The sequence below is a fragment of the Scardinius erythrophthalmus genome (assembly GCF_964197995.2).
Source record: "Scardinius erythrophthalmus genome assembly, chromosome: 22".
Taxonomy (NCBI): Eukaryota; Metazoa; Chordata; class Actinopteri; order Cypriniformes; family Leuciscidae; genus Scardinius; species Scardinius erythrophthalmus.
In genome coordinates, this window is record NC_138242.1 from 34,200,014 (window position 1) to 34,227,513 (window position 27,500).

General features: G+C 43.8%; 1 protein-coding gene across 11 annotated transcripts in view; it reads left to right on the top strand.

Moving 5' to 3' along the window:
• ptprma (protein tyrosine phosphatase receptor type Ma) overlaps positions 1-27,500 on the top strand; it is a 296,654-nt gene that overhangs the window by 259,094 nt on the left and 10,060 nt on the right. For all 11 annotated transcript variants that reach the window (XM_081352828.1, XM_081352833.1, XM_081352834.1 and 8 more), the window contains 9 exons: positions 197-294; positions 6,386-6,502; positions 6,615-6,769; positions 6,852-6,987; positions 9,402-9,551; positions 17,513-17,686; positions 17,995-18,126; positions 23,611-23,736; positions 26,036-26,199. In XM_081352828.1, coding sequence (XP_081208954.1) covers positions 197-294; positions 6,386-6,502; positions 6,615-6,769; positions 6,852-6,987; positions 9,402-9,551; positions 17,513-17,686; positions 17,995-18,126; positions 23,611-23,736; positions 26,036-26,199 — 1,252 coding nt within the window. The remainder of the gene's footprint in view (positions 1-196; positions 295-6,385; positions 6,503-6,614; positions 6,770-6,851; positions 6,988-9,401; positions 9,552-17,512; positions 17,687-17,994; positions 18,127-23,610; positions 23,737-26,035; positions 26,200-27,500) is intronic.

Consider the following 27,500-nt stretch of genomic DNA (forward strand, 5'->3'; position numbering starts at 1 on the left):
ATGTTGAAGGAGTCTGAATATATTTTGGTTTGACTGTAATTATTTGTTGACTTGCAGTCAGAACATCGTGTCAAGTCACGTTTATTTATATAGCGCTCATGGTCCAGCTCAATCATATAATGGTGTCAATGCAGGAGATCAATAATATTGATGAATATTAAATGAAGTGAGTTGATGAAGAGTCTCTCACACACAGGCCCGATGCAGGAGACCGTCTACGACTTCTGGAGGATGATCTGGCAGGAGAACACGGCGACGATCGTCATGGTTACCAATCTGGTTGAAGTCGGCCGGGTGAGTGAACCTGGACTTTAATATTCCTCCGATCACAGACCGACCGAGATCCGCTGGTGCGTTGATTTTATTAAAGACAAAATGAAAGAAATCTCTCCAGACTGAATCCTGGTAAACATCCGAGTCCTTCAGGGAAGATCGAGAACACCGAATCTCTCCAGGCCGTTACACATCCAACACACTGATGGAGAGGAACACCTGATTCCAGATGTTCATGGTGTGTTCGTTTTCCATGCAAATGTGTGTATATCGCATAAACAGCTCTGGATGGAGAAACCAAGATGTGCAACAAATTCTAAAAATGTGCATAAAAATCGTATGCGCTCAATTGAGGCAGATAAAGATTTCATCGCTAATCGTTTATGATGGAGGGAGAAACTTACAGTTTATTAGTGATATTTTGCGTCAGGAACATAGCCTGTAAAAAATATGGACAAAGCGTCTGTGACGTCAGCCATAGACTTTCTGAAGAACGGTTTTGAGGCCGTTTATGGGGGGTATGGGCGGCACCATCTTGGAAAATCTTGGGAAATCCTAACCCCGCCCACCTTCGGGCCAGTCCATATATGGGTAAAGGACGCGAGTCTGGTTATTCTGCAAATGGAACAGCGCGCGTCACTCCGCTCGCTCTGCTACTCCAGTTATCTCTGTGTGTATGTTTTAGGCAACAATAAAACGAAATATGTTATAAAACACCATACTAACTCTTTTCGTTTTCATTTAAAGAAATCTTAAACATTATAGCCACACAAATGTGGTTCAGGCAACGCGTATTGATTATATTCACTGCATATAACGTTTGCATATTTATAAAACAAAACAAAATATAAAACACAAACCTGCCTCTTTTCGTTTAAATATAATATAAAAACATTAAACATTTTAATATGGTCCAGGCAATATGTGCATTTGTACTAAACAACAGATGTTGCAGTAAGCAACATTACAGATCATCTTAGTTGTATTAAAATTTAAAATGACAAAACTCAACCCAGTCTCTTTTTGTTAAATTTCAGTTTTATCAATATTAGCCATTATAAAAGTATAAGTAAAAGGTGTAAGAAGCTATACAAATAAAGCAAACAATTCAGTCAAACATACAAAGTCAGCGCTCTAGTCTAACCATACAACGGTAAAGTTATAGCTTATAAAGTTATGAAACTTCCCCTCAGCCAAAACGATTGGCCAGGGAACAAATTATAGATTCACAAGACCAAAAATCGCCCGTTAGATATACACAAGACGAGTTATATCTCATGTTTAACCACTACAGAGACGCCAGAGTCAGCGGCAAACGCCAGAAGGACTAGCCGAGGAAAGGCTGTTCCCGGCGGGGTACATGAGCGCCGAGCGCCCGGTCATCACTGGGTCTCACAACCTGGATAAAATTATCATAAATCTTTATAAATAAACCACAGATTTGAGCTTTAAACAACTACATTCTCGCCTGAAAAACTCTTAAAACTACATTTCATGATACAGAAACAGTAGTATTATATTTCAACTGTAGATTAAAAAATGGCGCTTATGTTGTCATTCTCTTTGGCGCAGCCTATGCTCGTTATCAGCTGTCAATCAAGCTGTCAATCAAAGTTAACCACGCCCTTATTTGTCATATTTTATATCTAAATACGATCTAAACTAACAAGTTAGAAAAAAATTCACCCCCCTCACAGTTGTCAGGCACTCGGAACCTATCGAAAAATACAATAAAAGTCCATGGGACCAACCTGTAAAAACATGAATTTCTGCTGTGAAAACAGACATTTTAACATGGGGTCTATGGACATTTGCTCCCTTTTGGGACCTGCCCCTAGCGGATTTTCGATGTATTGCAGTTTTTCGCACTTCCGGGTAGACTTCATTTCTCAGATTAGAATGTTGCCGCTTGGTCAGGAAGTGATGATTTTGTTCTCCTGAACACATGTGATGGAAACGCTGCTTTATTCACAAATGTTTTATGCCATATTCCAGTTTTGCAACTTTGTTAAAAATTGCAAGTTAAATCCACAACTTTGAATGGAAATGACACTTTAACAATGTCAATATGAGTCAATTTCACTCAACCAATCACGTGAGTTTGGGGCGGAGCTTCCGGTTTGACTGACCAATGACGAACAGCGAGTGGCTCAGAGGGAGGGCTTTTACTCAATTATGAATATTATAAACAGTATTGTATCTATTTTGTTTTTCTTTTGTTTTACATTTTAAACAAAAGCGTTCATGAAAAAAACTATTTGTTCCTTAAAATATTTTTTTTTAAACTTAAATCTTAGCATTTCTCACTTTCATTCAGTTTAACTTGATGTACTAAAATTAATAAAAACCATATAGACATATATAAAAAACTAATACAAAAGCCAGGTAATGACAAAAGTGTAACCCCTCTCTGGTTATTTATTTTATTATTGAATAGTTTTTTCGATGTCATTTCTCACAGTATCTATGGCTAAAAGCAAAATAAAACCGCAGTGCTGGTGTACACACACACACACACAAACTAACACACACACACATGCACATCTGGTCACTGCTATTGTTCAGGAGACGTGTGATTCCTCCCGACGGGCCGCTGTATTCTCAGCCTCAGCTTTCGAGTGTCTGAGAGACTGAAGCTGCCCCTGCTTCATCAACGCCACCATCTGCTCCTGATGAACTCTGGGAATTCTCCCACATTATCCCGTATTCTCCCGTATTCACACATATTCTCCCATATTCACCCGTATTCACACATATTCTCCTATATTCACCCGTATTCTCCCATATTCTCCCGTATTCACCAATATTCTCCCATATTCACCCGTATTATCCCATATTATCCCACATTCTCCCGTATTATCCCATATTCTCCCGTATTCACCCATATTCACACATATTATCCCATATTATCCCCACATTATCCCGTATTCTCCCATATTCACCCATATTCTCCTATGTTCACCAGTATTCTCCCATATTCTCCCGTATTCACCAATATTTACCAATTTTCTCCCATATTCACCCGTATTATCCCATATTATCCCACATTCTCCCGTATTCTCCCATATTCTCCCGTATTATCCCGTATTCTCTCATATTCTCCCGTATTCACCATATTCACCCATATTATCCCATATTATCCCCACATTCTCCTGTATTATCCCACATTCTCCCGTATTCTCCCATATTATCCCGTATTCTCCCATATTCACCCGTATTCTCCCATATTCACCCATATTCTCCCGTATTCACCCATATTATCTCGTATTATCCTGTATTCTCCCGTATTCTCCCATATTCTCCCCTATTCACCCATATTCTCCCACATTCACCTGTATTCTCCCATATTCTCCAATATTATCCCGTATTCTCCCATATTCAACCATATTCTCCTGCATTATCCCATATTCTCCCATATTCTCACGTATTCTCACGTATTCACCCATATTCTTCCATATTCTCCCATATTCTTCCGTATTCTCGTGTATTCTCCCGTATTATCCCGTATTCTCCCTTATTCTCCCGTATTATCCCGTATTCTCCCATATTATCCCGTATTATCCCATATTCTCCCATATTCTCCCATATTCATACAATCTGGACTCACAGACGCCACCAACAACTGGACAAGAAGAAGAGCGGGACACCATCCAAAAACACACACACACACACACATACACACACACACACACACATACACACACAATGCTTATCCTAATCAAAGCCAGTGTATTTAATTTCTGCTGACAAAGTCAATCTATGGATCCACATTAAAGGATTAGATTGAGAACAGACATGAAAGGAGTGTGTGATCTCGTTTCACCCTGATCTCATTGAGCTGCTAATTAAGAGCAGCACCAGATCTGTGTGTCAAAAAAAAACGTCTTTCCAGCCGGTAAACAGGAAAACACTCACCGTATCCGAGGCTCCTGGACATCTGTTGAGCCTCACACACGCCATTACCCACAATGTGTGTGTGTGTGTGTGTGTTCTGACAACTTCTCCATTGTGTGTGTGTGTGTGTGTGTGTGTGTGTGTGTGTGTGTGTGTGTGTGTGTGTGTGTGTGTGTGTGTGAGTGTGAGGTGTGAGTGTGAGAGTGTGTGTGTGTGTGTGTGTGTGTGTGTGTGTGTTCGTTCTGATAACTTCTCCATAATGTGTGTGTTCTGATAACTTCTCCATAATGTGTGTGTGTGTGTGTGTGTTCTGATAACTTCTCCATAATGTGTGTGTGTGTGTGTGTGTGTGTGTGTGTGTGTGTGTGTGTGTTGTGATAACTCCTCTATAATGTGTGTGTTCTGATAACTTCTCCATAATGTGTGTGTCTGTGTGTGTGTGTGTTCTGATAACTTCTCCATAATGTGTGTGTGTGTGTGTGTGTGTGTGTGTGTGTGTGTGTTGTGATAACTCCTCTATAATGTGTGTGTTCTGATAACTTCTCCATAATGTGTGTGTCTGTGTGTGTGTGTGTTCTGATAACTTCTCCATAATGTGTGTGTGTGTGTGTGTTCTGATAACTTCTCCATAATGTGTGTGTGTGTGTGTGTGTGTGTGTGTGTGTGTGTGTGTGTGTGTGTGTGTGTGTGTGTGTGTGTGTTGTGATAACTCCTCTATAATGCTGGTCATCTGTAAGCTGATTAGTGTGAGTGTGAAGCGTCAGCACTGCTGTTCTCAGACTGGTAAAGTTAGCCCTGTTAGAGGGAGATTATCCCGGATAAAACACTGACTTCATCCGCTGTAATCTGGAGACAGCAGCGCTGTGATCATCTCCGATTCTCTGCGTCGCGTCGGGAAGAAACTCACAGAGGGACCGAGGGAGCGAGCGACACCATTGTGCCCGAAGAGCCTGTGGCGAAACCAGGATCAAATCTCAGCGGAAATCTGACACTCGGAACTAATGGGATTTTAAAACCCCATCTTAATATCTGACAAGAACAAAAGGGTCTCGTTCGGAATCACATTCCAGTCATTAATAAGCCATTAAGAGAGGAAAACTGCTGGATTCGCTCCTGGTCGACGGCTAAAATTAGAGTGTGATAAAAGTAGGCCAGAAAAACCCTGAACTTCACAAAGTCACGCCGTTCGGCGGCTCCAACCTGTCAATCACTCGTCAAAAATACTGTCATAATGCTAAAAAACATCTTCTCTGTGTAAAACTTCATTAGTTTTCTTCTGACTCTTCTGCTTTGGTTTCCGATGACATCCACTCTCTCTCTAGAACAGACGTTTGGATGTATTTTTCAATTCAGTTCAATTCACATTTATTAGTGTAGCGCTTTTCTCAACACACATCATTTCAAAGCAGCTTACAGAACATGCATGAGTCCACATTACAATTTACAGTGTTCTGTTATCAGAGGAGACTGTCTAAGTTATGCATTTCAGAAATGTATATATACAAAGTTAGGGTTAGCGAAAAATGTATTAATTTAAACAATGTAATAATTTAAGGCAGAAACAATGAGCTCACTGGAGTACATATAGAGAAATGTAGCATTGTAGCATTTTTCCGTGTGTTTGTTGTTTTATCCCGGGATGCTGGAGTGTGTCGCTTCAGGATGTGTGTGACTGAATATGTAAATAACTCATTAGGTGATTAATGCTCCCTCGTTTAGAGATGATCTGATGATAATTAGGACGGAGCCGATAGCATCACGGCCCTTTGTTTTTCCGGCCTGGCGGCGACTGAGACGAAATATGCTCCGCCATTAGAGCGCAATTATCCCGCCAATTAGAGCCGTCTTAATAGACTCATAGAGAGAAAACAGGATAATAATGAGGAACGGATGGGTGCTAATAAACGGATGACAAACAGATGGACAGATAAAGGGAGAGAACGCTTGACTTCATTAATGAGTTTGAGTGATCGGAGACTGTGTGTCTCAGGAGGTGTGGTCTGGTTATGAAGGGGTTAACCTGGTTAATTAGTCTGGGATAATCTCTGGGATCCGGGACACTTCAGATCCGACTGGAAACTCCTGATTAAATGCTGATGATGTTTCTGCTTCTGTACACCATCTCATGTTTAAGCAGGTTGTTCATAAACCCATGTGTGTTTAAACGATCAGCTGTTCATGAACCTGTGTGTGTGTGTGTGTGTGTGTGTGTGCGCAGGTGAAGTGCTGTAAGTACTGGCCCGACGACACTGAGATCTACAGGGACATGAAGGTGACGCTCATCGAGACGCAGCTTCTCTCGGAATACGTCATTCGAACCTTCGCTGTGGAAAAGGTTCAACATCGGTTATAAATATAATATGATCGAACTACACTATATTCATTTCATATACAGTTACAATCGAAATTATTTCTGTTATTATTATCTGTGTGTGTGTTGACTGCAGCGAGGAGCTCATGAGATCAGAGAGATCCGGCAGTTCCACTTCACCGGCTGGCCGGATCACGGAGTGCCGTATCACTCCACGGGTCTGCTGGGATTCATCCGCCGGGTCAAAGCCAAGAGTCCTGCGAGCGCGGGGCCGATGGTGGTGCACTGCAGGTGACGCTCGCCTCTCTCTCCGCACAACGCCTGTGTGTGTGTGTGTGTGTTCTGTTAAACACGTGTGTGTGTGTGTCCTCAGCGCTGGAGCCGGACGCACCGGATGCTTCATCGTCATCGACATCATGCTGGACATGGCGGAGCGAGAAGGAGTCGTGGACATTTACAACTGCGTCAGAGAACTGCGATCTCGCAGGGTTAACATGGTCCAGACCGAGGTGACCAATCACACACACACACCTCACATCAGCCAATCACACACACACACCTCACGTCGGCCAATCACACACACCTCACGTCAGCCAATCACACACACCTCACGCCAGCCAATCACACACACCTCACGCCAGCCAATCACACACACCTCACGTCGGCCAATCACACACACACACCTCACATCAGCCAATCACACACACCTCACGTCGGCCAATCACACACACCTCACGTCAGCCAATCACACACACCTCACGCCAGCCAATCACACACACCTCACGTCAGCCAATCACACACACCTCACGCCAGCCAATCACACACACCTCACGTCGGCCAATCACACACACACACCTCACATCAGCCAATCACACACACCTCACGTCGGCCAATCACACACACCTCACGTCAGCCAATCACACACACCTCACGCCAGCCAATCACACACACCTCACGCCAGCCAATCACACACACCTCACGCCAGCCAATCACACACACCTCACGTCAGCCAATCACACACACACACCTCACATCAGCCAATCACACACACCTCACGTCGGCCAATCACACACACACACCTCACATCAGCCAATCACACACACACACCTCACGTCAGCCAATCACACACACCTCACGTCGGCCAATCACACACACACACCTCACGTCGGCCAATCACACACACACACCTCACATCGGCCAATCACACACACCTCACGTCGGCCAATCACACACACCTCACGTCAGCCAATCACACACACCTCACGCCAGCCAATCACACACACCTCACGCCAGCCAATCACACACACCTCACGCCAGCCAATCACACACACCTCACGTCAGCCAATCACACACACACACCTCACATCAGCCAATCACACACACCTCACGTCGGCCAATCACACACACACACCTCACATCAGCCAATCACACACACACACCTCACGTCAGCCAATCACACACACCTCACGTCGGCCAATCACACACACACACCTCACGTCGGCCAATCACACACACACACCTCACATCAGCCAATCACACACACCTCACGTCAGCCAATCACACAAACCTCATGTCAGCCAATCATACACACCTCACATCAGCCAATCACACACACCTCACGTCGGCCAATCACACACACACACCTCACGTCAGCCAATCATACACACCTCACGTCAGCCAATCACACAAACCTCATGTCAGCCAATCATACACACCTCACATCAGCCAATCACACACACCTCACGTCGGCCAATCACACACACACCTCACATCAGCCAATCACACACACACACCTCACGTCAGCCAATCACACACACCTCACGTCGGCCAATCACACACACACACCTCACGTCAGCCAATCATACACACCTCACATCAGCCAATCACACACACCTCACGTCGGCCAATCACACACACACCTCACATCAGCCAATCACACACACACCTCACGTCAGCCAATCACACACACCTCACATCCGACAGAGCCAATCACATGCTGCCTCTCACTCAAGCCCCGCCCACTCAGAGATACCTTGTACTTCTTGAAATAAAGTTACACTAAAGACCCATAGAAACGTCTAGCCTGAGACTTTATCTGACCGTCACATGAAGAGAATCACCTGAGGATGTTTCAAATGTCACTTCATGAATGATTTGCGTCAAGCGGTCCGTCTGATCGCTGTCTGGGATCTGTTATATAAGTGTGTTTCTGTCGCAGACAAATATGACTATCTGAACTTTTAATAAACATTAGATTTTCTGTGATTTCATCTATGGGTTGTATATATTCAAAAGGTTAAATTTGTGCTCAAACACCAAAATCTACAGAAAAATGACCAATCACACTATTAAAAACACTTCTGTTTATTGAAATAAAGCTGAAATAAAATACAAATATACATATTGCATGAAATCATAGAAAATGTAAAAAAATAAATGTTGCTTTGGCAACTAAATGAAATAAGTTCTAACTGGAAATAAATAAAAACTAAACTGAAATAAAAATAAATTAAACCTAAATAGTTTTTTTTTAACTAAAAAAATGACAATAGCACAAAATAACAAATATTTCTAAACAATTAACTAAAATTGAAATGAAAACTGAAAATATATCAGTAAAAGCTAATTAATCATTTTCATGAAACTATAATAGTATATAAATAATACTAATATAAAACTGTGAGCACTGATGGATGTATTGATGGATGTATTGATCTGATGGATGTATTGATGGATGTATTGATCTGATGGATGTATTGATGGATGTACTGATGGATGTATTGATGGATGCATTGATCTGATGGATGTATTGATCTGATGGATGTATTGATGGATGCATTGATGGATGTATTGGTACTGATGGATGTACTGATGGATGTATTGATGGATGTATTGATCTGTCATTGGTTTATTGCTGTTTCAGGAGCAGTATGTGTTCATCCATGACGCCATCCTGGAGGCGTGTCTCTGTGGCGACACCACAATCCCGGCCAATCAGCTTCGCTCTGTGTATTACGACATGAACCGGTTGGACCCGCAGACCAACTCCAGCCAGATCAAGGAGGAGTTCAGGGTCAGTGTGGCACAACATGTGCACTACAGAAACACATTCAGACGTGCGCACTACAGAAACACATTCAGACGTGCGCACTACAGAAACACATTCAGACGTGCGCACTACAGAAACACATTCAGACGTGTGCACTACAGAAACACATTCAGACATGCGCACTACAAAAACACGTTCAGACGTGCGCACTACAGAAACACATTCAGACGTGTGCACTACAGAAACACATTCAGACATGCGCACTACAGAAACACGTTCAGACGTGCGCACTACAGAAACACATTCAGACAGAAACACATTCAGACGTGCGCACTACAGAAACACATTCAGACGTGCGCACTACAGAAACGCATTCAGACGTGCGCACTACAGAAACGCATTCAGACGTGCGCACTACAGAAACACATTCAGACGTGCGCACTACAGAAACACATTCAGACATGTGCGCACTACAGAAACACATTCAGACATGTGCGCACTACAGAAACACATTCAGACAGAAACACATTCAGACGTGCGCACTACAGAAACACATTCAGACGTGCGCACTACAGAAACACATTCAGACGTGCGCACTACAGAAACACATTCAGACATGCGCACTACAGAAACACATTCAGACGTGCGCACTACAGAAACACATTCAGACATGTGCGCACTACAGAAACACATTCAGACGTGCGCACTACAGAAACACATTCAGACAGAAACAGATTCAGACGTGCGCACTACAGAAACACATTCAGACGTGCGCACTACAGAAACACATTCAGACGTGCGCACTAAAGAAACGCATTCAGACGTGCGCACTACAGAAACGCATTCAGACGTGCGCACTACAGAAACACATTCAGACATGTGCGCACTACAGAAACACATTCAGACATGTGCGCACTACAGAAACACATTCAGACATGTGCGCACTACAGAAACACATTCAGACATGCGCACTACAGAAACACATTCAGACGTGCGCACTACAGAAACACATTCAGACGTGCGCACTACAGAAACACATTCAGACATGCGCACTACAGAAACGCATTCAGACGTGCGCACTACAGAAACGCATTCAGACGTGCGCACTACAGAAACGCATTCAGACGTGCGCACTACAGAAACACATTCAGACGTGCGCACTACAGAAACGCATTCAGACGTGCGCACTACAGAAACGCATTCAGACGTGCGCACTACAGAAACGCATTCTGACGTGCGCACTACAGAAACGCATTCAGACGTGCGCACTACAGAAACGCATTCAGACGTGCGCACTACAGAAACGCATTCAGACGTGCGCACTACAGAAACACATTCAGACGTGCGCACTACAGAAACACATTCAGACGTGCGCACTACAGAAACACATTCAGACAGAAACACATTCAGACGTGCGCACTACAGAAACACATTCAGACCTGTGCACTACAGAAACACATTCAGACGTGCGCACTACAGAAACACATTCAGACGTGTGCACTACAGAAACACATTCAGACGTGCGCACTACAGAAACACATTCAGACAGAAACACATTCAGACGTGCGCACTACAGAAACGCATTCAGACGTGCGCACTACAGAAACGCATTCAGACGTGCGCACTACAGAAACACATTCAGACATGTGCACTACAGAAACACATTCAGACGTGCGCACTACAGAAACACATTCAGACATGTGCACTACAGAAACGCATTCAGACGTGCACACTACAGAAACGCATTCAGACGTGCGCACTACAGAAACACATTCAGACGTGCGCACTACAGAAACACATTCAGACATGTGCACTACAGAAACACATTCAGACAGAAACAGATTCAGACGTGCGCACTACAGAAACACATTCAGACGTGCGCACTACAGAAACACATTCAGACGTGCGCACTACAGAAACACATTCAGACGTGCGCACTACAGAAACGCATTCAGACATGCGCACTACAGAAACACATTCAGACGTGCGCACTACAGAAACACATTCAGACGTGCGCACTACAGAAACACATTCAGACGTGCGCACTACAGAAACGCATTCAGACGTGCGCACTACAGAAACGCATTCAGACGTGCGCACTACAGAAACGCATTCAGACGTGCGCACTACAGAAACGCATTCAGACGTGCGCACTACAGAAACGCATTCAGACGTGCGCACTACAGAAACGCATTCAGACGTGCGCACTACAGAAACACATTCAGACGTGCGCACTACAGAAACACATTCAGACAGAAACACATTCAGACGTGCGCACTACAGAAACGCATTCAGACGTGCGCACTACAGAAACGCATTCAGACGTGCGCACTACAGAAACACATTCAGACGTGCGCACTACAGAAACACATTCAGACGTGCGCACTACAGAAACACATTCAGACAGAAACACATTCAGACGTGCGCACTACAGAAACGCATTCAGACGTGCGCACTACAGAAACGCATTCAGACGTGCGCACTACAGAAACGCATTCAGACGTGCGCACTACAGAAACACATTCAGACGTGCGCACTACAGAAACACATTCAGACAGAAACACATTCAGACGTGCGCACTACAGAAACGCATTCAGACGTGCGCACTACAGAAACGCATTCAGACGTGCGCACTACAGAAACACATTCAGACGTGCGCACTACAGAAACACATTCAGACGTGCGCACTACAGAAACACATTCAGACGTGCGCACTACAGAAACACATTCAGACAGAAACACATTCAGACGTGCGCACTACAGAAACGCATTCAGACGTGCGCACTACAGAAACGCATTCAGACGTGCGCACTACAGAAACGCATTCAGACGTGCGCACTACAGAAACACATTCAGACGTGCGCACTACAGAAACGCATTCAGACATGCGCACTACAGAAACACATTCAGACGTGCGCACTACAGAAACACATTCAGACATGTGCGCACTACAGAAACACATTCAGACATGTGCGCACTACAGAAACACATTCAGACGTGCGCACTACAGAAACACATTCAGACGTGCGCACTACAGAAACGCATTCAGACGTGCGCACTACAGAAACGCATTCAGACGTGCGCACTACAGAAACGCATTCAGACGTGCGCACTACAGAAACGCATTCAGACGTGCGCACTACAGAAACGCATTCAGACGTGCGCACTACAGAAACGCATTCAGACCTGTGCACTACAGAAACACATTCAGACGTGCGCACTACAGAAACACATTCAGACGTGCGCACTACAGAAACACATTCAGACAGAAACACATTCAGACGTGCGCACTACAGAAACGCATTCAGACGTGCGCACTACAGAAACGCATTCAGACGTGCGCACTACAGAAACACATTCAGACGTGCGCACTACAGAAACACATTCAGACGTGCGCACTACAGAAACGCATTCAGACGTGCGCACTACAGAAACACATTCAGACATGTGCACTACAGAAACACATTCAGACGTGCGCACTACAGAAACACATTCAGACGTGCGCACTACAGAAACGCATTCAGACGTGCACACTACAGAAACGCATTCAGACGTGCGCACTACAGAAACGCATTCAGACGTGCGCACTACAGAAACACATTCAGACAGAAACACATTCAGACGTGTGCACTACAGAAACACATTCAGACCTGTGCACTACAGAAACACATTCAGACGTGCGCACTACAGAAACACATTCAGACGTGCGCACTACAGAAACGCATTCAGACGTGCGCACTACAGAAACGCATTCAGACGTGCGCACTACAGAAACACATTCAGACGTGCGCACTACAGAAACACATTCAGACGTGCGCACTACAGAAACACATTCAGACAGAAACACATTCAGACGTGCGCACTACAGAAACGCATTCAGACGTGCGCACTACAGAAACGCATTCAGACGTGCGCACTACAGAAACACATTCAGACGTGCGCACTACAGAAACACATTCAGACGTGCGCACTACAGAAACACATTCAGACAGAAACACATTCAGACGTGCGCACTACAGAAACGCATTCAGACGTGCGCACTACAGAAACGCATTCAGACGTGCGCACTACAGAAACGCATTCAGACATGCGCACTACAGAAACATTCAGACGTGCGCACTACAGAAACGCATTCAGACGTGCGCACTACAGAAACGCATTCAGACGTGCGCACTACAGAAACGCATTCAGACGTGCGCACTACAGAAACGCATTCAGACGTGCGCACTACAGAAACGCATTCAGACGTGCGCACTACAGAAACGCATTCAGACCTGTGCACTACAGAAACACATTCAGACGTGCGCACTACAGAAACACATTCAGACGTGCGCACTACAGAAACACATTCAGACAGAAACACATTCAGACGTGCGCACTACAGAAACGCATTCAGACGTGCGCACTACAGAAACGCATTCAGACGTGCGCACTACAGAAACACATTCAGACGTGCGCACTACAGAAACGCATTCAGACGTGCGCACTACAGAAACACATTCAGACGTGCGCACTACAGAAACACATTCAGACGTGCGCACTACAGAAACACATTCAGACAGAAACACATTCAGACGTGCGCACTACAGAAACGCATTCAGACGTGCGCACTACAGAAACGCATTCAGACGTGCGCACTACAGAAACACATTCAGACATGCGCACTACAGAAACGCATTCAGACGTGCGCACTACAGAAACGCATTCAGACGTGCGCACTACAGAAACGCATTCAGACGTGCGCACTACAGAAACGCATTCAGACGTGCGCACTACAGAAACGCATTCAGACGTGCGCACTACAGAAACGCATTCAGACGTGCGCACTACAGAAACGCATTCAGACCTGTGCACTACAGAAACACATTCAGACGTGCGCACTACAGAAACACATTCAGACGTGCGCACTACAGAAACACATTCAGACAGAAACACATTCAGACGTGCGCACTACAGAAACGCATTCAGACGTGCGCACTACAGAAACGCATTCAGACGTGCGCACTACAGAAACACATTCAGACGTGCGCACTACAGAAACGCATTCAGACGTGCGCACTACAGAAACACATTCAGACATGTGCACTACAGAAACACATTCAGACGTGCGCACTACAGAAACACATTCAGACGTGCGCACTACAGAAACGCATTCAGACGTGCACACTACAGAAACGCATTCAGACGTGCGCACTACAGAAACGCATTCAGACGTGCGCACTACAGAAACACATTCAGACAGAAACACATTCAGACGTGTGCACTACAGAAACACATTCAGACCTGTGCACTACAGAAACACATTCAGACGTGCGCACTACAGAAACACATTCAGACGTGCGCACTACAGAAACGCATTCAGACGTGCGCACTACAGAAACGCATTCAGACGTGCGCACTACAGAAACGCATTCAGACGTGCGCACTACAGAAACGCATTCAGACATGTGCGCACTACAGAAACACATTCAGACAGAAACACATTCAGACGTGCGCACTACAGAAACACATTCAGACGTGCGCACTACAGAAACACATTCAGACAGAAACACATTCAGACGTGCGCACTACAGAAACACATTCAGACGTGCGCACTACAGAAACACATTCAGACCTGTGCACTACAGAAACACATTCAGACGTGCGCACTACAGAAACACATTCAGACGTGCGCACTACAGAAACACATTCAGACAGAAACACATTCAGACGTGCGCACTACAGAAACGCATTCAGACGTGCGCACTACAGAAACGCATTCAGACGTGCGCACTACAGAAACACATTCAGACGTGCGCACTACAGAAACACATTCAGACATGTGCACTACAGAAACACATTCAGACGTGCGCATTACAGAAACACATTCAGACGTGCGCACTACAGAAACGCATTCAGACGTGCACACTACAGAAACGCATTCAGACGTGCGCACTACAGAAACGCATTCAGACGTGCGCACTACAGAAACGCATTCAGACGTGCGCACTACAGAAACACATTCAGACATGTGCACTACAGAAACACATTCAGACGTGCGCATTACAGAAACACATTCAGACGTGCGCACTACAGAAACGCATTCAGACGTGCACACTACAGAAACGCATTCAGACGTGCGCACTACAGAAACGCATTCAGACGTGCGCACTACAGAAACACATTCAGACGTGCGCACTACAGAAACACATTCAGACAGAAACACATTCAGACGTGTGCACTACAGAAACACATTCAGACCTGTGCACTACAGAAACACATTCAGACGTGCGCACTACAGAAACACATTCAGACGTGCGCACTACAGAAACGCATTCAGACGTGCGCACTACAGAAACGCATTCAGACGTGCGCACTACAGAAACGCATTCAGACGTGCGCACTACAGAAACACATTCAGACATGTGCGCACTACAGAAACACATTCAGACAGAAACACATTCAGACGTGCGCACTACAGAAACACATTCAGACGTGCGCACTACAGAAACACATTCAGACGTGCGCACTACAGAAACACATTCAGACGTGCGCACTACAGAAACACATTCAGACAGAAACACATTCAGACGTGCGCACTACAGAAACACATTCAGACATGTGCACTACAGAAACGCATTCAGACGTGCGCACTACAGAAACGCATTCAGACGTGCGCACTACAGAAACGCATTCAGACGTGCGCACTACAGAAACACATTCAGACGTGCGCACTACAGAAACACATTCAGACGTGCGCACTACAGAAACACATTCAGACATGCGCACTACAGAAACACATTCAGACGTACGCACTACAGAAACACATTCAGACGTGCGCACTACAGAAACGCATTCAGACGTGCGCACTACAGAAACGCATTCAGACGTGCGCACTACAGAAACGCATTCAGACGTGCGCACTACAGAAACGCATTCAGACGTGCGCACTACAGAAACGCATTCAGACGTGCGCACTACAGAAACGCATTCAGACGTGCGCACTACAGAAACGCATTCAGACGTGCGCACTACAGAAACACATTCAGACGTGCGCACTACAGAAACACATTCAGACGTGCGCACTACAGAAACGCATTCAGACGTGCGCACTACAGAAACGCATTCAGACGTGTCAAGAACAAAAGCTGCAAGCACACTGAATAATGAAGTAAAACATGGTGCTCTTCACGTCTCGGTCAAAAATGACCGAATCTTTTTTATTTATTATTTCAATGAAATGATTGTACTATATTTTAGTTTGATAATGTTTTTTTTATTTCATATTTTGTATTTTTAGGGGATTTTATGGTACTAAATTATATTTACGCTGTATTTATAATCCATTTATTCACTTTCTGAGCATAGACCTGAAAGTTCCAACTTAAACTGTAAATCTTAAATGCTGTAAAGCACAGACTGACGTTTGATCTCTTTTCAAAGACAACACTTGGCAGATTATTGCTGAGGTGAAAAAAGTTGTAAAAAGTTCAATTTAAAAAAGTTACAGAATTGTGTGTTTATTGTTATTAAAAATGCACAAAAATACAATTTAAAATTTTTATATGAAATATACATTTTAAAAGACACATTTTACTCTAAAACTGCAAGAAAATCAAAGCCATAAATCTAAACAAGTTGTGTTTCAAATTTGAGCCTGATATTCTTTCAGTGAGATGTTGTTCGGCTGCAGTTCCAAACGTTTCCACTAGAGGAAACTTGTCTCTTTCATTTCCAGTGCGCTCATGTTTGACCGCGCGGAGCTCAAGTGTGACTATTGTTTTCAGGATAATTTAACCTTTTCAAATCATGTTCATGATTATTTTTTTCTGAATTTACATAGCAAGTACCAAAACCTTTACCAAGTTTTGTACCAAGTAAAAATTTCTAAAAAAACAATACGTAGAATTTTTTGGTAAAAAAAACGAACAGCACCAGTGGGATAACGCTGTAATAGAATGAAATAAGTTGATATAAATAAATATGTGATATGTTTCCTTCTGCAGACGTTGAACATGGTGACGCCGACGTTACGCGTGGAGGACTGTAGCATCGCTCTGCTGCCGCGGAACCACGAGAAGAACCGATGCATGGATGTTCTTCCTCCTGACCGATGCCTGCCCTTCCTCATCACCATCGACGGCGAGAGCAGCAACTACATCAACGCCGCGCTCATGGACGTACGTTACCCGTGTGCTCAGTGAAAACGGTTCAGAAACAGGTGGAATTCATTCATTCCACTGCCAGGAAAATGGCTAAAAGCGTTTGTTTGTTTGTTTGTTTGTTTGTTTGTTTGTTAGTTAAACACACATTTGTTTTGATTACAGTAAATGTAAGTGCCAGCGCTGGTAATAAAACACGAGATGTGTGTGTGAACGCTGGAGTGCTACACTTCTCCAGGCGATTAGTCTAGCAGACGGTGGCGTGTAAATAAGATGTTAATAAGATGTTTTTCTCTCTTCATCTTCATCATCCTCTTCATCATCAGAGCTACAAGCAGCCGTCGGCGTTCATCGTTACCCAGCATCCTCTGCCCAACACCGTCAAGGACTTCTGGCGGCTGGTGCTGGACTATCACTGCACGTCCATCGTCATGCTGAACGACGTGGACCCTGCGCAGGTGACACACACACACACACACACACACACACACCAGCATCAGACGGATTCATACACACACTTTGAGCCCAAATGTTCACTCGAGGAGATTTGACTTCATATGCCAATCATTTCACGCTTCTCTGATGTCCGTTAATGGTCACATGACAAAATTTTGTTTTTTATGTTGATCTATTATTTTAAAATAATATTTTTTTATGTAATATTAATATTTTTATTGTAAATAATAACTTTATATTTGATATAATATATATAATTTATATTACTTTTTAATTTGTATTTGTCATTTATATAAATCATTGATATAATTATTACAATTTTGCTTTTTTATTTTAAATGATTTTTTAATTGTACATTTTTATATCATATTAACATTTTTATTTTGTATAACATATATATATATATATAATGTTTTTTACGATTAAATTAATTTTTTGTCATTGATATAAATCATTGATATAATAAATGATTTAATAATTAATCTTTATTCATGTAAATGCGCATGAAAGTCATGTTCAGCCTATTATTCAAATCAGTAATTAAAAGTTTCATGCTTAAAGTAAACATGTAATTGCGTTTGGGATTTGATTTCTAGACCTGAATGTTTTATTTATTCATTCATTTATAATAAATTTCACTGTTGAATAATTGGAAATAAGACCAGGAGCATGAATACATCTGGTTTTCATGTTGACTTTTTGACACTTCCTACCAGTAGAAGTGTGTTTAGAAGTAGAGTTGTGCAGTTGTGCAGTTGTGCTGGTTTACACTGGTTAGGGGCTGGTGAAGCTGTTCTGAACTGGTGAAGATGATCAGGGGTTTTAGCTCGTTAATCAGCCGAAACACACCGAACTGACACTGTTGTGTGTGATTTCTATCACAAGTTGATGTGTTGTTCTCTCCTCAGTTGTGTGTGTTCTCTCTTCAGATGTGTGTGTTCTCTCCTCAGTTGTGTGTGTTCTCTCCTCAGTTGTGTGTTCTCTCCTCAGTTGTGTGTGTTCTCTCCTCAGTTGTGTGTTCTCTCTTCAGATGTGTGTGTTCTCTCCTCAGTTGTGTGTGTTCTCTCCTCAGTTGTGTGTTCTCTCCTCAGTTGTGTGTGTTCTCTCCTCAGTTGTGTGTGTTCTCTCCTCAGTTGTGTGTTCTCTCCTCAGTTGTGTGTGTTCTCTCCTCAGTTGTGTGTTCTCTCCTCAGATGTGTGTTCTCTCCTCAGTTGTGTGTTCTCTACTCAGTTGTGTTTGTTCTCTCCTCAGTTGTGTGTGTTCTCTCCTCAGTTGTGTGTGTTCTCTCCTCAGTTGTGTGTGTTCTCTCCTCAGTTGTGTGTGTTCTCTCTTCAGATGTGTGTGTTCTCTCTTCAGATGTGTGTGTTCTCTCATCAGTTGTGTGTGTTCTCTCCTCAGTTGTGTGTGTTCTCTCCTCAGTTGTGTGTGTTCTCTCCTCAGTTGTGTGTTCTCTCTTCAGATGTGTGTGTTCTCTCCTCAGGTGTGTGTGTTCTCTCCTCAGGTGTGTGTGTTCTCTCCTCAGGTGTGTGTGTTCTCTCCTCAGTTGTGTGTGTTCTCTCCTCAGTTGTGTGTGTTCTCTCATCAGTTGTGTGTGTTCTCTCCTCAGTTGTGTGTTCTCTCTTCAGATGTGTGTGTTCTCTCCTCAGTTGTGTGTGTTCTCTCCTCAGTTGTGTGTGTGTTCTCTCCTCAGTTGTGTGTGTTCTCTCCTCAGTTATGTGTGTTCTCTCCTCAGATGTGTGTGTGTTCTCTCTTCAGATGTGTGTGTTCTCTCCTCAGTTGTGTGTGTTCTCTCCTCAGTTATGTGTGTTCTCTCCTCAGATGTGTGTGTTCTCTCTTCAGATGTGTGTGTTCTCTCCTCAGTTGTGTGTTCTCTCCTCAGATGTGTGTGTTCTCTCCTCAGTTGTGTGTTCTCTCCTCAGTTGTGTGTGTTCTCTCCTCAGATGTGTGTGTTCTCTCCTCAGTTGTGTGTGTTCTCTCCTCAGTTGTGTGTTCTCTCCTCAGTTGTGTGTGTTCTCTCCTCAGTTGTGTGTTCTCTCCTCAGTTGTGTGTTCTCTCCTCAGTTGTGTGTTCTCTCTTCAGATGTGTGTGTTCTCTCCTCAGTTGTGTGTTCTCTCCTCAGATGTGTGTGTTCTCTCCTCAGTTGTGTGTTCTCTCCTCAGTTGTGTGTGTTCTCTCCTCAGATGTGTGTGTTCTCTCCTCAGTTGTGTGTGTTCTCTCCTCAGTTGTGTGTTCTCTCCTCAGATGTGTGTGTTCTCTCCTCAGTTGTGTGTTCTCTCCTCAGATGTGTGTGTTCTCTCCTCAGTTGTGTGTTCTCTCCTCAGTTGTGTGTTCTCTCCTCAGTTGTGTGTGTTCTCTCCTCAGTTGTGTGTGTTCTCTCCTCAGTTGTGTGTGTTCTCTCCTCAGTTGTGTGTTCTCTCCTCAGTTGTGTGTTCTCTCCTCAGTTGTGTGTGTTCTCTCCTCAGTTGTGTGTTCTCTCCTCAGATGTGTGTTCTCTCCTCAGTTGTGTGTGTTCTCTACTCAGTTGTGTTTGTTCTCTCCTCAGTTGTGTGTGTTCTCTCCTCAGTTGTGTGTGTTCTCTCCTCAGTTGTGTGTGTTCTCTCCTCAGTTGTGTGTGTTCTCTCCTCAGTTGTGTGTGTTCTCTCCTCAGTTGTGTGTGTTCTCTCTTCAGATGTGTGTGTTCTCTCCTCAGTTGTGTGTTCTCTCTTCAGATGTGTGTGTTCTCTCTTCAGATGTTTGTGTTCTCTCCTCAGTTGTGTGTTCTCTCTTCAGATGTGTGTGTTCTCTCTTCAGTTGTGTGTGTTCTCTTCTCAGTTGTGTGTGTTCTCTCCTCAGTTGTGTGTTCTCTCTTCAGATGTGTGTGTTCTCTCATCAGTTGTGTGTGTTCTCTCCTCAGTTGTGTGTGTTCTCTCCTCAGTTGTGTGTGTTCTTTCCTCAGTTGTGTGTTCTCTCTTCAGATGTGTGTGTTCTCTCCTCAGTTGTGTGTGTTCTCTCCTCAGTTGTGTGTGTTCTCTCCTCAGGTGTGTGTGTTCTCTCCTCAGTTGTGTGTGTTCTCTCCTCAGTTGTGTGTGTTCTCTCATCAGTTGTGTGTGTTCTCTCCTCAGTTGTGTGTTCTCTCTTCAGATGTGTGTGTTCTCTCCTCAGTTGTGTGTGTTCTCTCCTCAGGTGTGTGTGTTCTCTCCTCAGTTGTGTGTGTTCTCTCCTCAGTTGTGTGTGTTCTCTCCTCAGATGTGTGTGTTCTCTCTTCAGATGTGTGTGTTCTCTCCTCAGTTGTGTGTTCTCTCCTCAGTTGTGTGTGTTCTCTCCTCAGATGTGTGTGTTCTCTCCTCAGTTGTGTGTGTTCTCTCCTCAGTTGTGTGTTCTCTCCTCAGTTGTGTGTGTTCTCTCCTCAGATGTGTGTGTTCTCTCCTCAGTTGTGTGTTCTCTCCTCAGATGTGTGTGTTCTCTCCTCAGATGTGTGTGTTCTCTCCTCAGTTGTGTGTTCTCTCCTCAGATGTGTGTGTTCTCTCCTCAGTTGTGTGTTCTCTCCTCAGTTGTGTGTGTTCTCTCCTCAGTTGTGTGTGTTCTCTCCTCAGTTGTGTGTGTTCTCTCCTCAGTTGTGTGTGTTCTCTCCTCAGTTGTGTTGTTCTCTCCTCAGTTATGTGTGTTCTCTCCTCAGTTGTGTGTTCTCTCCTCAGTTGTGTGTTCTCTCCTCAGTTGTGTGTGTTCTCTTCTCAGTTGTGTGTGTTCTCTCCTCAGTTGTGTGTTCTCTCCTCAGTTGTGTGTGTTCTCTCCTCAGTTGTGTGTTCTCTCCTCAGTTGTGTGTGTTCTCTCCTCAGTTGTGTGTGTTCTCTCCTCAGATGTGTGTGTTCTCTCCTCAGTTGTGTGTGTTCTCTCCTCAGATGTGTGTGTTCTCTCCTCAGTTGTGTGTTCTCTCCTCAGTTGTGTGTGTTCTCTCCTCAGTTGTGTGTGTTCTCTCCTCAGTTGTGTGTTGTTCTCTCCTCAGTTGTGTGTTGTTCTCTCCTCAGTTGTGTGTGTTCTCTCCTCAGTTGTGTGTTCTCTCCTCAGTTGTGTGTTCTCTCCTCAGCTGTGTGTTCTCTCCTCAGTTGTGTGTGTTCTCTTCTCAGTTGTGTGTTCTCTCCTCAGTTGTGTGTTCTCTCCTCAGTTGTGCGTGTTCTCTCCTCAGTTGTGTGTGTTCTCTCCTCAGTTGTGTGTGTTCTCTCCTCAGTTGTGTGTGTTCTCTTCTCAGTTGTGTGTGTTCTCTCCTCAGTTGTGTGTGTTCTCTCCTCAGTTGTGTGTGTTCTCTCCTCAGTTGTGTGTTCTCTCCTCAGTTGTGTGTTGTTCTCTCCTCAGTTGTGTGTGTTCTCTCCTCAGTTGTGTGTGTTCTCTCCTCAGTTGTGTGTTCTCTCCTCAGTTGTGTGTGTTCTCTCCTCAGTTGTGTGTGTTCTCTCCTCAGTTGTGTGTGTTCTCTCCTCAGTTGTGTGTGTTCTCTTCTCAGTTGTGTGTGTTCTCTCCTCAGTTGTGTGTTCTCTCCTCAGTTGTGTGTGTTCTCTCCTCAGTTGTGTGTGTTCTCTCCTCAGTTGTGTGTTCTCTCCTCAGTTGTGTGTTCTCTCCTCAGTTGTGTGTTCTCTCCTCAGTTGTGTGTTCTCTCCTCAGTTGTGTGTGTTCTCTCCTCAGTTGTGTGTTCTCTCCTCAGTTGTGTGTGTTCTCTCCTCAGTTGTGTGTGTTCTCTTCTCAGTTGTGTGTGTTCTCTCCTCAGTTGTGTGTGTTCTCTCCTCAGTTGTGTGTGTTCTCTTCTCAGTTGTGTGTGTTCTCTCCTCAGTTGTGTGTGTTCTCTCCTCAGATGTGTGTTCTCTCCTCAGTTGTGTGTTCTCTTCTCAGTTGTGTGTGTTCTCTCCTCAGTTGTGTGTGTTCTCTCCTCAGATGTGTGTGTTCTCTCCTCAGTTGTGTGTTCTCTCCTCAGTTGTGTGTTGTTCTTCTCCTCAGTTGTGTGTTCTCTCCTCAGTTGTGTGTTCTCTCCTCAGTTTTGTGTTCTTTCCTCAGTTGTGTGTGTTCTCTTCTCAGTTGTGTGTTCTCTACTCAGTTGTGTGTGTTCTCTCCTCAGTTGTGTGTGTTCTCTCCTCAGTTGTGTGTGTTCTCTACTCAGTTGTGTGTGTTCTCTCCTCAGTTGTGTGTGTTCTCTCCTCAGTTGTGTGTGTTCTCTCCTCAGTTGTGTGTTCTCTCCTCAGTTGTGTGTGTTCTCTCCTCAGTTGTGTGTGTTCTCTCCTCAGTTGTGTGTGTTCTCTCCTCAGTTGTGTGTTCTCTCCTCAGTTGTGTGTGTTCTCTCCTCAGTTGTGTGTTCTCTCCTCAGTTGTGTGTGTTCTCTCCTCAGTTGTGTGTTCTCTCCTCAGTTGTGTGTGTTCTCTCCTCAGTTGTGTGTTCTCTCCTCAGTTGTGTGTTCTCTCCTCAGTTGTGTGTTCTCTCCTCAGTTGTGTGTGTTCTCTCCTCAGTTGTGTGTGTTCTCTCCTCAGTTGTGTCCTCAGTACTGGCCTGAGAACGGTGTTCATCGGCACGGCCCGATCCAGGTGGAGTTTGTGTCGGCGGATCTGGAGGAGGACATTATCAGCAGGATCTTCCGCATCTATAACGCTGCGCGGGTGCGTACACACACACACACACTGCTTATCGATTCTAATTCTTTTCGATTCCAATAACGAAAAAAAAAAAAAAACTCGGACGGCAGGAATATTAGCGTTATTATAGAGCGGGAATATTAGTGTTATTATAGAGCGGGAATATAGAGCGGGAATATTAGTGTTATTATAGAGCGGGAATATTAGGGTTATTATAGAGCGGGAATGTTAGTGTTATTATAGAGCGGGAATATTAGTGTTATTATAGAGCGGGAATATTAGTGTTATTGTAGAACGGGAATATTAGTGTTATTATAGAGTGGGAATATTAGTGTTATTGTAGAACGGGAATATTAGTGTTATTATAGAGCGGGAATATTAGTGTTATTATAGAGCGGGAATATTAGTGTTATTATAGAGCGGGAATATTAGCGTTATTATAGAGCGGGAATATTAGTGTTATTATAGAGCAGGAATATTAGTGTTATTATAGAGCGGGAATATTAGCGTTATTATAGAGCGGTTATTATAGAGCGGGAATATTAGCGTTATTATAGAGCGGGAATATTAGCGTTATTATAGAGCGGGAATATTAGCGTTATTGTAGAGCGGGAATATTAGCGTTATTATAGAGCGGGAATATTAGCGTTATTATAGAGCGGGAATATTAGCGTTATTATAGAGCGGGAATATTAGCGTTATTATAGAGCGGGAATATTAGTGTTATTGTAGAGCGGGAATATTAGTGTTATTGTAGAACGGGAATATTAGTGTTATTATAGAGCGGGAATATTAGTGTTATTATAGAGCGGGAATATTAGCGTTATTATAGAGCGGGAATATTAGCGTTATTATAGAGCGGGAATATTAGCGTTATTATAGAGCGGGAATATTAGCGTTATTATAGAGCTGGAATATTAGTGTTGTTATAGAGCAGGAATATTAGTGTTATTATAGAGCGGGAATATTAGGGTTATTATAGAGCGGGAATATTAGCGTTATTATAGAGCGGGAATATTAGCGTTATTATAGAGCGGGAATATTAGTGTTATTATAGAGCAGGAATATTAGGGTTATTATAGAGCGGGAATATTAGTGTTATTATAGATCAGGAATATTAGTGTTATTATAGATCAGGAATATTGGCGTTATTATAGAGCAGGAATATTAGTGTTATTATAGAGCGGGAATATTAGGGTTATTATAGAGCGGGAATATTAGTGTTATTATAGAGCGGGAATATTAGTGTTATTATAGAGCGGGAATATTAGTGTTATTATAGAGCGGGAATATTAGTGTTATTATAGATCAGGAATATTAGTGTTATTATAGATCAGGAATATTGGCGTTATTATAGAGCGGGAATATTAGTGTTATTATAGAGCGGGAATATTAGCGTTATTATAGAGCGGGAATATTAGCGTTATTATAGAGCGGGAATATTAGCGTTATTATAGAGCGGGAATATTAGCGTTATTATAGAGCGGGAATATTAGTGTTATTATAGAGCAGGAATATTAGTGTTATTATAGAGGAATATTAGTGTTATTATAGAGCGGGAATATTAGTGTTATTATAGAGCAGGAATATTAGGGTTATTATAGAGCAGGAATATTAGTGTTATTATAGAGCAGGAATATTAGGGTTATTATAGAGCAGGAATATTAGTGTTATTATAGAGCAGGAATATTAGTGTTATTATAGAGCAGGAATATTAGTGTTATTATAGAGCAGGAATATTAGTGTTATTATAGAGCGGGAATATTAGTGTTATTATAGAGGAATATTAGTGTTATTATAGAGCGGGAATATTAGTGTTATTATAGAGCAGGAATATTAGTGTTATTAGAGAGCAGGAATATTAGGGTTATTATAGAGCAGGAATATTAGGGTTATTATAGAGCAGGAATATTAGGGTTATTATAGAGCAGGAATATTAGGGTTATTATAGAGCGGGAATATTAGAGTTATTATAGAGCAGGAATATTAGTGTTATTATAGAGCAGGAATATTAGGGTTATTATAGAGCAGGAATATTGGCGTTATTATAGAGCAGGAATTTTAGGCTGCTGTCACTTTAAGAGCTGCATGGATCCGATATACTGATACACATGAACACAGAAAACAGAGTATGGTTTACAGTCATATTGAAATACACACAGAGGAATCGAAATTTTAATTTTATAACAAGTATTCGATTCCCAATCCTAGTCATCAGTCTGATCCGTGTTGTGTGTCTTCAGCCTCAGGATTCACACACACTCACACACACACACACACACACACACACACACACACACTGATGCGTGTTGTTTTCCTCCAGCCTCAGGACGGGTACCGGATGGTCCAGCAGTTCCAGTTTCTGGGCTGGCCGATGTACCGGGACACTCCGGTGTCCAAACGCTCGTTCCTCAAACTCATCCGACAGGTGGAGAAATGGCAGGAGGAGTACGATGGAGGAGAGGGAAGGACCGTCGTTCACTGCCTGTGAGTCTCACACGCACACATTCTCACACACACACACACACACACACACACACACACACACACACACACTCACACTCACACACACACACACACACACACACACACAGACACACACACACACTCTCACACACACACTCACACACACACTGGAGGAGTACGATGGAGGAGAGGGATGGACCATCGTTCACTGCCTGTGGGTCTCACACACACACACACACACACACACACACACACACACACACACACACACACACACACTCTCTCACACACACATGATGGAGTGATTGAGCTCCACTGGGTTTATGAGCAGTTCTGCAGCGCCACCTAGTGTTCACAGACCAGATTCAACACAAGCCTTCAATGCTGGAGACACACAGAGACTCACAGAGACACACACATACACATACAGACACACAGAGACTCACAGAGACACACAGAGACACACAGAGACTCACAGAGACACACACATACACATAGAGACACACACAGACACACAGAGACACACAGAGACACACACATACACATACAGACACACAGAGACTCACAGAGACACACACATACACATACAGACACACAGAGACTCACAGAGACACACACATACACATACAGACACACAGAGACTCACAGAGACACACACATACACATACAGACACACAGAGACTCACAGAGACACACACATACACATACAGACACACAGAGACTCACAGAGACACACACATACACATACAGACACACAGAGACTCACAGACACACACAGAGACACACAGAGACTCACAGAGACACACACATACACATAGAGACACACACAGACACACAGAGACACACAGAGACACACACAGACACACAGAGACACACACAGACACACAGAGACACACAGAGACTCACAGAGACTCACAGAGACACACACATACACATAGAGACACACACAGACACACAGAGACACACAGAGACACACACAGACACACAGAGACACACACAGACACACAGAGACTCACAGAGACTCACAGAGACACACACAGACACACACAGACACACACAGACACACACAGAGACTCACAGACACACACAGAGACTCACAGAGACACACAGAGACACACAGAGACTCACAGACACACACAGACACACACAGACACACACAGAGACTCACAGAGACACACAGAGACTCACAGACACACACAGACACACACAGAGACTCACAGACACACACAGACACACACAGAGACTCACAGAGACACACAGAGACTCACAGAGACACACAGAGACTCACAGAGACTCACACAGACACACAGAGACACACACAG